Source organism: Natator depressus, chromosome 7 (genome assembly GCF_965152275.1).
Source record: "Natator depressus isolate rNatDep1 chromosome 7, rNatDep2.hap1, whole genome shotgun sequence".
In the NCBI taxonomy this organism is placed as follows: domain Eukaryota; kingdom Metazoa; phylum Chordata; order Testudines; family Cheloniidae; genus Natator; species Natator depressus.
In genome coordinates, this window is record NC_134240.1 from 42491181 (window position 1) to 42505375 (window position 14195).

General features: G+C 45.5%; 1 protein-coding gene across 1 annotated transcript in view; it reads left to right on the forward strand.

Annotated features, from left to right (window-relative positions):
- The first annotated feature begins 6116 nt into the window (after positions 1–6116).
- The window catches only part of LOC141990707 (inter-alpha-trypsin inhibitor heavy chain H3-like), a 62552-nt gene continuing 54473 nt past the window's right edge, over positions 6117–14195 (forward strand). The window contains exons 1-3 of the mRNA XM_074958236.1: positions 6117–6260; positions 12220–12240; positions 13701–13867. Of these exons, the coding sequence (XP_074814337.1) occupies positions 6168–6260; positions 12220–12240; positions 13701–13867 (281 nt within the window). The 5' untranslated portion in view covers positions 6117–6167. The remainder of the gene's footprint in view (positions 6261–12219; positions 12241–13700; positions 13868–14195) is intronic.

A 14195-nucleotide genomic window follows, 5' to 3' on the forward strand; every position in this document is an offset into this window, starting at 1 on the left:
AAGGACTTCACTTTTATCTGTAGCTTTTTCCTGATATTTTCCTGTACTTCTGCTTTCCACACTTTACTTAAGGATTATGGTGAGTAGGATGGGTTATTTACTGCTAACGAGTGAGATGAAACCATATCGAATTGAATACCACACATCCACAACTCTAGACAGCTTTGTGCAGAGCATCAGGGTCAGTCTGTCCAGAGCTGAATCAAATGCAAAGGATGGGATGCCCCAGTCATGTACAGAACACTGAATATGGGGATGCAAGAGAGGGAAGGATGATTCAGTGGTTGGAGTGCTAGCATAGAACCCTGGACATCCAGGTTAAATTCTTTGCTCTGCCACCAACTTCCTGTGTGATCTTGGGAAAGTCTCGTACTCTACCTGTGGTTCCGTTCCCTCCCATTTGTAAAATGGGCATAATAGCACTGCCCTACTTCACTGGGTGGGGTGAGGAAAAATACATTAAAAATTAGGAGGTGCTCATACACTCCAGTGATGAGGGCTACACAGTAGCTAAGCTAGAGGCTTTATGGATTTTAGAACTATTTTAAAAACTGTTGAGACAGACAGATACATTACGGTCCATCCAGCATTACACAACAGTGCACTGAAAATGTGACTTATACCAACGTGGCTGTCAAAGCTGTGGCAACTGAAAAGATGTTTAAAAAAGAATGAGTGAGGTTTTAACTCATATTGCAACACCTCTATAAATTGACCTAGAATAAGTCTCCTTCCCTGTGTGTGCAACTTGTCTGCACCAAAGAGCTTTCTGCATGGCACAGCTATTGCTACTCAGATGAATTGTGACACACACATAATGGGCAACAGGGTATTCTCAAAGCAGACAAGCTACATCTAAAGTCAAAATTTCTTGTTCTAGGAATACTGGAATAATACATTACATACTAGTGTGCTATATCTTCAAATTCAGGTGAATTAGTTTGGATAAAATAAGGGTTTGACATAACTTTGAACCAAACCAAGTTTTTCTAAGGCTCAGAATATTCAATACATTTTTTTCTAGCTTTTATTTTTCACTTTTATAAAACTGCATTGGTTAGCTTTCCATTCCAGCCAGGTCAAAGGAGCCAAAATGGCTTGAGGTTTTCCTCTTGGTATTTCCAGCCTGGCTAGAATAAAAAATGAAAAACCTCTCGAGAGAACTTGTTCCTGTGAGGAGCTTTCCAGATCCTTTAACCTTACGAGATCTCCACATCCTTTTTTCTAAAAAGGGTTATACTTCATCATCTATGAAAAATAAAACTTGCCTGTTGAGCTGTCTGTGCAGATGACCAACACTGATGGGGGGTTTTATTACTTTTGCCCTTGCACATGCATGGGCTTTTCTAAAAAGAATTTCCACGATTTCAAGTAGATGAATGAAGACACTGAGAGAACTGCTGACAGGACATTATCTCTGAAAGCACCTTTCCTTAATTTTATGGTTCAGGAACATTTTGTCAAGTTCATCTCCCCTTACCCCCCTCGCCCTCAACATCTGAAAACTAGGGAGAATTATGAGGATGCTTGGGGCAAGTCTACACTCCAGTGCTACAGCAGCACAGCTGCCCTGCCGTAGCGTGTCTGCTGAAGACGCACTATGCTGACGGGAGAGCGTCTCCTGCCAACGTAGCCCCCGTGTGGACAGTGCAAAACTTGCATTGCTCAGGGTGGGAGGGGGCTTTTTCACACCCCTCAGCGACATAAGTTATATCGACTTAGGCTAGAGTGTAGGCCTGCCCTTAGTGTTTTAAAAGAGGGGAATACTGTTTTAATTTGCCTGCTTTCCTGTATGGGGATCATGAGCAATGGAATTGCTGCAGGTCACAACTCAAGTTATCCAGTTCCCTTCATTAATAATGTTAAGATAATTGTTAGGCTCTCTTCTTACTCTTTACAAAAACTAAACAAATACTTCCTGATGGATCCTGCAGAAAAGCCTAAGGGGGCTCTAACTAAGTATTTAGAAAGTGGCCCAGAGAATACATATGATTTTAGAGAAACTTCCACACACATGAACCTCTTTATCATTTTCTCTTTTTATCCTCACTTATAATATGAAACCAAAGAGTCACCAGGTGAAACTAAAACAATTAACTGAAAACAAATACAAAGTAGTACTGTAGTACTTCATGCTGTTTATAGTCAACCGGTGGAATTCACTGCTCCACGCAGCCAAATTTTATAGCGGGATTTTTAAAAAAGAACTGGAATGGTTAACAATTAAGAATACTATTGCCAGCTAGAAACACCACTGAGTATGATAATTATACTTCCTGGCATACGACTGCCTGAAGGGTTAAGAAGGAATTTCCACTCCCACATACAGTACAGCTTTGTACAAATGGTTAGGTACATTTACAGGGAGTTTGATGCCTTTTTAAATTGAAGATAAAACCTACCAAATGGAAATTGTGGGGCGTTTTTGCTTTAGAAGTTTTTAAAACTATGGCAGAATTAGCATGCACTGCACTTGTCTCACCCTCAAGAAACCAAAGGACAAAGTGCTTGCTTTAACTTGGCACAGCGTGGACATGGTGCTGCGCATGGTCTCCTCCTACAGCTATGCCAGTGCACCCTGCGACACACCACCTTTTCCAATGGGCCAAATTCCCCCTAAGAAATAGGGGAAACTATCAAACTTCCTGTCCTTTGTTTCCAGTGGTAAAAAATGAAGCTGACTCACTACTGAGCTCTGCCAAAACATCCAGTAAAAATTACTATTAAATTGCAGTCTTTATCAGTAGTAGTACAGATCTCTTATCCAAGTTGAGCATTCTAACCAATTATCTGATAACCAACCACTCAACCTGGCCTTATAAAGAAATGGTGCTACCATGGAATTACTGTGACCGAGATGGAGATACTATAGATCATATACACTTGATACCGCAAAGTACCCGGTATCAGTTCTTTGGCTTGCTGTCTAGGGTACTAGATGCTCCTCTGTGGATCTATTAGACACTGGAAAAGCAGATGAAAGGAGCACTGTGCAGTGGCACCCAGGTCAAGGAATAAGAGATAACGAGACAGCTGCAAGGACAAAGGAGCAAGAAGCACTCATAGAAAGCCAGATAACATACCGGAAATATAGGCACCAAGCAGATCTAGATGCCAACAAAGAAAGGGGTCATGGAAGAGACTTTAGAGGCTGCTTAGACCCCCCTCCGATTATAGAATGAGGCTGAAGTACATGCCGTCCACTTCTGGCCACCTCTCTTAAGGACCACATTTCTACCTGTGTACATGATAAATAATAACTTTAGCCAGGCTAGCCAGAAACTTCCAGTGTCTGGAAGGTATGATGGGTTGGATGTTAATCAGCTGTTAAAATTGTTTGTAAAACAGGTAAGATGCAGCATGCGGAGTACTACTGTAACAGTTGGGTCAGGATTCTAGCTGAGCACAGTGCATTAGCATCAGGTGTTCATGACAGAAGCCTGGGGGATGCCCATGGGAGAAGATAACAGCCCCAGTACAGCAGGAGTCTGGATCACAGGTAACACACAACGTTTAATAAAGAACTGCTTACTAGGCCGTGCCTCATTCTTCACCACTGATGAAACAATGCCAATTTCTGATCAAATCAAAAACGGGTATGAGAGAATAAATATGTTCTGCGCCTCCATTAGAACAACCCTAATAATGGAAAAGAGTAAAGTAACCCTACAACTATAGTCCCATGAAAACATAATCATGACCTCCTCATTGTCCGGCTATACTAAAAGAATGACAGGATGTGGTTTAATCAGGCTGCAACTTTATTAGATGTCTGGGATTACCTCGCAGGTAAGTGTACAGTGCCATGATCATTTCAATATCTACCATGGGGCTTCTGCTTTTTCCATCCTGGGCCCCAGCCAACCTGCTGCTGGGACCTTACCATCCCCCTCTCAAAGGAGGATTAAGGTGGGCTATCAAGAAAAGAGGAGTTGGCTGCCTGCTGTGCTCTAAACACCCCTGTTCTGCTTCTTTCACAACCACCACCTTAAGTCCTTTTCCAAGCCATTTATCTGGGCACTGTATCAGTTTCCTAGGGAATACCTGTGCTGGACATCAGCCACAAGGAGATGCCAGCAATTAGCTTGACTGCCTCCTCTCCAACCCAACAGAGTTCCCAGACAACTCCTAATGCCTCCTTTAATGTCTGCCAAAAATGTGACTGCATCCAAGTCTGACATGTGAACACCATCCTCTCGAAATAACTCTGGTGCCCTATTTGCTCGGTCAGAATGCAAAATTACTGACCCTCCTATGACTCCCATGAATTTGGTCTCCTCCCTATTCACATGTCTCCTAGCCTTGTCCACTGGGGGCAGAGAGGAGGGACTTCACAGCTCCTCTCCAGACCATTCATTGCAATGTGTCTGACCATACAATTTTTACTCCTGGAAAAAGTTCCAGGATCTGCCTCAAGTCTCTCTTAGCTCTGAGCATTAAGTCCATCTCTTTGCACATTCCCAAATCATTTTCCCTAAGATGCACCACAATTATATCAGGTGCCTGTTGATGTACAGCAGTGGCATCAGCTGGTCCCATAGCATGTCCCCCTTTCCATGCCAACTCAGGATTGCTTCACTGAGCCCCAGCTGCGAACCCTCGGGCAATTTGGATGTCCGCCTATGTGCCAAATAAACAATACTGTGCCCGCAGACCCATACCATCATTTGCATGGCCCCTTCTCCCACCTTTGGAATGAAAATACAACAAATTAGCACCGACTCCCACCTGTGATCTCACATTCTGTAGATTTCCGAATGCCAATGCCCAATTGCCTCACCCCCCATACCCAGCTGTGCTGCTGCTGTTGCCACCTGGATCCCTGAATGAGTTGAAACCAAATTCCTGGGCTGGCAGCCCCAACCTCATCAGGCCCCATCTCAACACCTTAACAAACTGGTATGTTGTGAGGGTACTTCCGTCACCATGCATGAAGAGGGATCCATCCCTCTCCAGTTGTATCACCATGCATGCCCTCAAAGCCTCCATGGGGAAGACCCCAGGCTCACCACGCTCCCCTAGGATAATGAAGTCACCTCGGCCTCCTTGATCAGTCTTGGACTTTTTGCAAGTTTTGTATCACTGCTTGCCCCACCAGTGTACATCTCACAGTTCCAAAGCCCTTCCATTAGCGTCCCTACAGGACTCAGGTATTAGCTCGCTGATCCTAAAAGGGCCAAAAAATGCTTTTAGAAATGCTGCCCTGAACCAGGCCACCTCCTGTCCCCTATGACATCTGTTTCCCAGCACCTGCACCAGCGCCTTAAGCATGTTAACTGTGATGGGACGACATGTATCCTCCCTCAGGCCATTGGTTCGCAATGACCCCGCCAAAGAAACCGTCAGACTAAGAAGCTGCTGCAAGGACCTGGGTAACTGTTTAGTCTACTGACAAACATAATGGCTGATGGGCAATTGGAGATTGTTGACACCAGTTGTGGGGTTGCTAACCCACCGTCCCAGTGCTGCCAGCAGCTGGAAAAACGTGAAACCCCTCTGCCTCGTCCCACAGCCCAATTGCTACATGGGGGAGGGGGTCTATGTTCCCTCCTCTCCCTCGTCTCCCTCTCATAGGTGCTGGAACTAGGGGTGCTGGGGGTGCTGTTGCACCCCCTGGCTTGAACTGGTTTCCATGATATACAGGGTCTACAGTTTGATTCAATGGCTCTCAGCTCCCCCACTGTACAGATTGTTCCAGCACACTGTCCCTATACAGTACTTGGTGATCGGATCTGGTGCTGAGCTATCTTGCTAACTAACCCCCCCACCCTTTCTGCAGCTACTCTCCTGCCTCTCCATCTCCAGACTGGGGCTTGGGGGGATTTTCCCCTCCATTTCCCCCTCTCACCCTATGTGGTGCCATGCCAACTGGCAGAGTCCTCTGGTCTCTGCTGCTGCTCCGCCTAGCCTGGGGAAAACCGGCTTCTCCCACACTCTGACCACTTCTGCATCTGCTGCAGCATCTCTCTCACCCCCGCCCTTCAAGTGATATATCCCTTCCCCCACTTAGGGAGCAGGGCAGTCACTTTGGGTAAACAACTTTTTCCGGCCATTGTTTATTTGAACGTGCTGGTTTCCTATTTAACTAAATGTAAACGTCAAACCTACCATGAGGTTACTAAGGTGGGGTATTAGCTTTTTCTGAGCTGGATCTTTAGTTTTCCAGTATGGATATCGTCTTGTTTTATGTTTTGTTGACATCTATTGCAGCTACTACAAATGCTGAATTTGTGGTAGCACAATTCAGGAACATCATCAAGGTAGGTAATGGTTATTTTAAAGTTGGGTCAATTGTTTTTATGTGGGATGGAACTACTGCAGTTGATGATGTATATTCCCAAAGAAAGATTTATGCTGTATGAAAATTACTGTGAGTGTCAGAGTTCAAGAAGCAACCACCTAGTCTGACCTCCTGCACACCGCAGGCCACTAAACCCCACCCAGTTATCCCTGTTTTGAGCCCAATAATCTGGATTAGACTAAAGTATTACAGCCCTCAGGAGACTAAATTACTGTGGGCAGAAAATAGGAATGATTTGTGGTGCACCAATACCCAAAGCCCCTGCAATAGCAGGCAATTGATTTAATGAGCTATACCCAGATAATCCTAGCAAGCAACCTGCACCCCATACTGCAGGAGGCCAAAAACAATACCCCCCAAACAAACCCAAGGTCCCTGCCAATCCTGCACTTGGGTGGGAAAATCTTTCCTGACCCCAAAAAGGTGATCAGCAACACTCTGAGTCTGTGAGCAAGACCCACCAGCCGAGCTTCAGACATATTTTTCTGCACAGCCTCAAAGCACCAACCCACCCCATTTGGTGTCCTATCTTCAGCCATGGCCACCTATGATGTTTCAGAGAAAGGAAGGAGAAAAAGTACATTGGGGGTGAACATCTTCCTTCCTGACTCATGCAAATGAACTGCTGACATACCAAGCATGAAATTTAGGAACAAAAGACATGGGACTGAAAGGGAACCCCCAAAGCTTGGAAGCCCAGCTGCCTGTCCCTACAGGCAACCTTGTCATACAATCCCACTCAAATTTATATCAAGCTCTATTTTAAAATTAATTAGATTTTCCCCCTTTACTCCCTGTTCCAGAACCACACTTCTCTGATGTTTAGTAGCACCTTCTAAGTTCCAGCCTATATTTATTCATGGCTAGATTATACCCATTTGTTGTACCAACATTTTCCTATAACTTAATTAGTTTTTCTCCCTCTTTGGTGTTTACCACCTCTCCCATGCCCCCCCCCCCCCAATGTATTTATAAAGAGCAATCTTATTTCCTTTCAGCCTTCTTTTTGCTAGGCTAAACAAGCCAAGTTCTTTTAGTCTTCTATCGTAAGATAGGCTTTCTATTCTCCCGATCATCCTAGTAGCCCTTCTCTGCACCTGGTTCAATTTGAATTCATCTTTCTTGAACATGTGTGTCCAGAACTGTACATGATATTCCAGTGGAATGTGAAGGATATTTTTAATATATCCTGTATTTCAAACACCACTGGGATGAAACATGTGCTTTATATAATATTTATAAAAATGATTGGAGAGCCTCAGGTGAAAGGTGTTATGGAAGTGATTATTAAGATCATTGTAAAATGCATGTATTAACATTAAAAGAAAAGGAGTACTTGTGGCACCTTAGAGACTAACCAATTTATTTGAGCATGAGCTTTCGTGAGCTACAGCTCACTTCATCGGATGCATCCGATGAAGTGAGCTGTAGCTCACGAAAGCTCATGCTCAAATAAATTGGTTAGTCTCTAAGGTGCCACAAGTACTCCTTTTCTTTTTGTGAATACAGACTAACACGGCTGTTACTCTGAAACCTGTATTAACATTATATGTGAAGTTATGAAATCCCTCCCTAGTATATTACTGGAACATGTTGAAGACCAGACAGCCACTGAATGCATCCGATGAAGTGAGCTGTAGCTCACGAAAGCTTATGCTCAAATAAATTTGTTAGTCTCTAAGGTGCCACAAGACCTCCTTTTCTTTTAGCCTAGGTAAAGGTGATAAACAGGTCTGTCCTAGACAAAGGAATGTGGGTTTACTTCAATTTACATATTAGCAGTAAACAAAGCCATTGTGCTAAACCTGCTCCTGAATTTGAGGACAGAATTAACATGGCTCCTGCACCTCAGAAAGACATAGGAAACCAAATCCCCAGGAGGCCTTCCTGACTTATATCCCTTTGAAAATATAAGGAAGAGAGAGAGAGAGACTTCATCTTTATCCTTTACCTTAGGAGTCAAAGGAACCAAGCAATTAGATCTCAGTGATGGGTCCTGGCCAGAAAAAGCTGGAAAGGAGATGTGGGTAAAAAAAACCATTTTGAACATAAACTGTATCTTGCTAGATTAAGTTTTAGTCCTTTAGCTGTGTTTTCACTTTTTTGCCTGTAACCATCTCTACCTTTATCTTTTTTACTTGGCATTGCTTAATCCATGATTGCTTTGTTAATAAACTTATTTTGCTTTCATTATAAATAATCAGTGGTATGTACGTGCAGTAAAGTGTGTGCTTCTAGAAAGCTACCAAGTTGGAGTGTTTTTCTGTCTCTGTAAAGGGAGTGAAGCTAACACATTCTCTGTGAAGGTCCAATGAGAGGGATGGTATCTGCATTGGGATGATTTGTGAGTGAATTTGGGGCTGGAAAGGCACTGAGGTTAGCTTGCAAGAAGTAACCATAGAATCATAGAACTGGAAGGGACCTCAAGAGGTCATCTAGTCCTGTCCCCTGCACTCAAGGCAGGACTAAGTATTATCTAGACCAGGAGTCAGCAACCTTTCAGAAGTGGTGTGCCGAGTCTTCATTTATTCACTTCAATTTAAAGTTTCACTTCCCAGAAATACATTTTAACGTTGTTAAGAAGGTCTCTGTCTCTGTAAGTCTCTATATTATATAACTAAACTATTGTCTATGTAAAGTAAACAAGGTTTTCAAAATGTTTAAGAAGCTTCATTTAAAATTAAATTAAAATGCTGATCTTAAGCCGCTGGCCCGCTCAGCCCGTTGCCAGCCTGGGGTTCCATTCAGCTAGGCCGGCAGCAAGTTGAGCAGGGCCTGCAGCCGGGACCCCAGCTGGCAAGGGGCCGGCAGCCAGAACCCCAGACCAGCAGTGGGCTGAGCGGGGCTGGCGGCCAGGACCCCAGACCGGCAGTGGGCTGAACGGCTCAGCCCGCTGCCACTCAGCCCATTGCCAGTCTGGGGTTCCATCCGCCAGCTCCCGGCAGCCAGGGTCCCGGCTGCCGGCCCTGCTCAGCCCACTGCGGGTCTGGGATCCCAGCCCTGCTCACATAGAGTGGGTATCTACCTTCTCCCTGGTTCTAGCCATTCTCTTCCTTTCTCTCTTTCTCTGCACTGAGCACAGGGCTGGGAGTGAAGGAGCAGGTTGGGGTGTAGGGTCTGGCCAGGAGCTAGAATGAGGGGGGGTGCTTAAGGTTGGGGCAGGAGGTTTGGGTGTGGAGTGCTTACCTGGGCAGCTCACATTTGGTGCAAGGGGTGCAGGTAAGAATGTGGTGGGGGGGCATGCAGGAGCTCCCGTTTGGTGCTCAGGGTGGGGGTGAGAATGTGGGGGGTGCAAGAGTCAGGGCATGGGGTGTGGGGGGGATGGGTATGTGTGGGGGGTGCAGGAGTCAGGGCAGGGGGCTGGGGGCGTGTGAGGAGGGTGCAGGAGTCAGGGCATTGGGGGGCTGGGTCTGTGTTGGGGGTGCTGGAGTCAAGGCTGGGGTCGGGGGGTGTGTGCAGGGGTCAGGGCAGGAGGCTGGGGTGTGAGGGGGTGCAGGGGTCAGGGCAGAGGGCTGGGGGTGTGGGCTAGGGTTGTGGGGGTGCTCCCAGCCCCCTGCCCAGAGCGGCTCATGGCAGGGGGCTGGAGGGAATATGCCCTGATTCCACCCCCCGTCCCCACCGCCCCGTCCCCACCTCTTCTCCGCTTCCTCCCTAGAGCAGCGAGCACACTGCGGCTCTGCTTCTCCCCATCCCTCGCAAGGGCCATCAGCTGATTGGAGGCAGGGAGGGAGAGGAGGAGGGGCAGGAACCCAGCAAGGGGCGGGGGGGGAGGACCTTGCCTGCCCTGCAGCAGCAGCAGCAGCTGGCAGGACCAAGCTTCTTCACCCTGCCCCTGCGGTGGGGAGGGGCGGAGAAGAGCAGGCATGGGAGGGCAGGATTTTTAATGGCACTCTGCTTAAAAATCCCCAGTAATGGAGATTCCATAACCTCCCTAGGCAATTTATTCCGGTGCTTAGCCAGTCTGACAGTTAGGAAGTTTTTCCTAATGTCCAACCTAAACCGCCCATGCTGCAATATAAGCCCATTGCTTCTTGTCCTATCCTCAGAGGTTAAGAACAACAATTTTTCTCCCTCCTCCTTGTAACAACCTTTTATGTTACTTGAAAACTGTTATGTTCCCTTTCAGTCTTCTCTTCTCCAGACTAAACAAACCCAGTTTTTTTCAATCTTCCCTCATAGGTCATGTTTTCTAGACCTTTAATCATTTTTGTTCCTCTTCTCTGGACTTTCTCTAATTTGTCCACATCTTTCCTGAAATGTGGTGCCCAGAACTGGACACAATACTCCAGTTGAGGCCTAATCCGCGCAGAGAAGAGCGGAAGAATTACTTCTCGTGTCTTGCTTACAATACTCCTGCTAATACATCCCAGAATGATGTTTGCTGTTTTTCTTTTGCAACAATGTTACACTGTTGACTTATATTGAGCTTGTGATTCACTATGACCCCCACATCCCTTTCTGCAGTACTCCTTCCTAGGCAGTCATTTCCCATTTTGTATGTATGCAACTGATTATTCCTTCCTAAGTGGAGTACTTTGCATTTGTCCTTATTGAATTTCATCCTATTTACTTCAGACCATTTCTCCAGTTTGTCCAGATCATTTTGAATTTTAATCCTATCCTCCAAAGCCCTTGCAACCCCTCTCAGCTTGGTATCATCCACAAACTTTAAGTGTACTCTTTATGCCATTATCTAAATTATTGATGAAGCTATTGAACAGAACCGGACCCAGAACCGATCCCTGCCGGACCCCACTCATTATGCCCTCCCAGCATGACTGTGAACCACTGATAACTACTCTCTGGGAATGATTTTCCAACCAGTTATGCACCCACCTTATAGTGGTTCCATCTAGGTTGTATTTCCCTAGTTTATTTATGAGAAGGTCATGTGAGACTGTATCAAAAGCCTTACTTAAGTCAAGATTTTCTACATCTATAGCTTCCCCCTATCCACAAGGCTTGTTACCCTATCAAAGAAAGCTATCAGGTTGGTTTGACATGATTTGTTCTTGACAAATCCATGCTGACTGTTATTTATCACCTTATTAGCTTCTAGGTGTTTTCAAATTGATTGCTTAATTATTTGCTCCATTATCTTTCCGGGTACAGAAGTTAAGCTGACTGGTCTGTAATTCCCCGGGTTGTCCTTATTTCCCTTTTTATAGATGGGCACTATATTTGCCCTTTTCCAGTCTTCCAGCATGTCTCCCATCTTCCATGACTTTTCAAAGATAATTGCTAATGGCTCATATATCTCCTCAGTCAGCTCCTGAGTATTCTAGGATGCATTTCATCAGGCCCTGGTGATTTGAAGACATCTAACTTGTCTAAGTAATTTTTGACTTGTTCTTTCCCTATTTTAGACTTTGATCCTACCTCATTTTCACTGGCATTCACTATGTTAGACGTCCAATCGCCACCAACCTTCTTGGTGAAAACCGAAACGAAGTCATTAAGCACCTCTGCCATTTCCACATTTTCTGTTTTTGTCTTTCCCCCCTCATTGAGTAATGGGCCTACCCTGTCCTTGGTCTTCCTCTTGCTTCTAATGTACCTGTAGAATGTTTTCTTGTTACCCTTTATGTCCCTAGCTAGTTTGATCTCGTTTTGTGCCTTGGCCTTTCTAATTTTGTCCCTGCGTACTTGTGTTATTTGTTTATATTCATCCTTTGTAATTTGACCGAGTTTCCACTTTCTGTAGGACTTTTGAGTTTTAGATCATTCAAAACCACAAAACCCAGCAAACAAAAATGAGTTGTGAAGTTCTACTGAAGAGTAGCTATATACTTAAGCAGTTAGAAATAAATGCAGGAACTGGCTGGGGAGTGACTTTTCCTCCACTACTTCAACTCTGTGGCCAAGATAAGTATAGCTGTGGGAAATTTATATTAATTTCTTTTTATTTTAATTTACAGAAACGAAGCACCAATGATGTGGTAAGTGCTCTCATGACCCAAGAGGGTGAGTTTAAGGCCTTTTGGGGTGAAAGCTGGTGTTACTTCTCATGCTCTTATTATGGATTTAAATACCTTTATCAGAAATGACTTTGGTTCATTTGGAAGTCTGTAAGTAAGTTATAATGCATATCTGACCCTGTTATGATGTGGAGTCCTTATTAACTTATTGACTTGGTGGGCTCTAATTGAGATCTGCGTACACATAAAACACAGTTAGTATGCAGTCAGTAATGATGGCTGCTAACAGTGTTTCTCCCCTTCCCAGCAGACTAGGGTATCACATGGTTATTTTCCTGTAACTCTTTAGCATTTGGGGGAATTTTGCTATGCAGACAGGACCTCCTACCCATACTTGTCTACAGGAGTGCCGAAATGATTTTTATAGTGAGGGTGCCAAGAACCAAACTGTAAACCCTGTATATGATGGAAACCACTTCAAGCCAGGGGGCGCAGCAGCACCCTCAGCTCCAGCATGTTTGTGTAGCCAGTTTGATCCAGCCTCCTCCCTCTGAGCACTCTGTGGGGGAGACCATCCCAGAGCCCATTGCCCGGTGTGTTGCTGGTGCGGTTTTCTGTGCATGTCACCCATGCATTCTATCTCTTGCTGCAGTACTATGGGCAAGCTGCCCAGAATTTTCCGGAATGTGCTTGTCCGAACATGGCTAAACAGTCTGGTTAATGCAGTCACACAAACATGGTTGCGTTGTGAGGAGAAAAAAGCTACTTTGTGGACACAACCCAACCATGTTTTTTTGTTACAATGTTAGAGGAGTGTCTTACAAAGAAATTGTTGCTGTTGTAATGTAGGCAGAGCTTTAACTCATCAAGCACCAGGGCTTCTGTCCACCTATCTCTCTCCCCATTACACAATATATTAAATAGAGACAGAGTAGCTTTAGGGGTAACTTAGCTTTCCTCATTTTAATAAAGTTCCTTGCCCTGTATTGGAAGACAGCTACTCTTTCTGTGATTACCATTGTCGCATGATTCTGTAGAATGTAGTTAGAATAATTGGCATGTATTTTTCACTGTTGTGGGATTCATACAGGGTTCATGCGCTTGGCAACATTCAGGGCACACCCGGAGTGTTGTGCTGGAGCTGTGCACACACAGCTCCTCTCAAGGGCATGAACCTTGGAATCTCGCCCAGATGACATGAACCGTGGGAAGCCTCCCAGGACTGGGCTCAAGGCCCGAGAGCAAGGAATGCGGTAGATAGAAATTGGTAAATAAGAATGTTAAACGAAGCCAGTGTATTCCTTTTATCTGTTGGAGAATGTAATGCGCGGGGGGAGAGAAAGAATAAAGGAGAGGGTGGAAAGCTGACAGGTCCAGTCCAGTCTGTTAGCAGACCAGCCTGTTTGCTTGCTTAAAGCTGTGTTCTGTCTTGTCATTGAACCGCCACACACTGTAACTGGGGTTTCTCCTTCATTCTTCAGATCTTCAGTGGCATAGATATCTACAGCATGAAAATTGATAGCAAAGTGACGTCTCGATTTGCCCACAATGTCATCACCAGTCGAGCTGTCAATCGTGCCAGTGTGTCTAAGGAAGTGTTGTTTGAGGTGGAGCTCCCCAAGACGGCCTTCATTACCAATTTCAGCATGTAAGTAGTTTGCTGCTCGCTTGTCTCACCAGGAGTCTCCTGGAATCAGGCCCTATCTCCCATAGGCTACTAAAGCCAGACTGGAAGATTTTAGGCACTAAAAGTCCGGCAGTGCAGCGGGGCTAAGGCAGTCTTCCTACTGCGCTGGCCCAACGCCACTTCCGGAAGCTGCTGGCACGTCCCTGTGGCTCCTGGGGGTGTACAGAGGTCTCCACGCACTGCCCCCGCCCCGAGAGCCGAATCTGCAGTTCCCATTGGCCGGGAACTGCGGCCAATGGGAGCTGCGGCGGCAGCACTTGTGGGAGCAGGCAGCTTGTGTAGCTCCCTG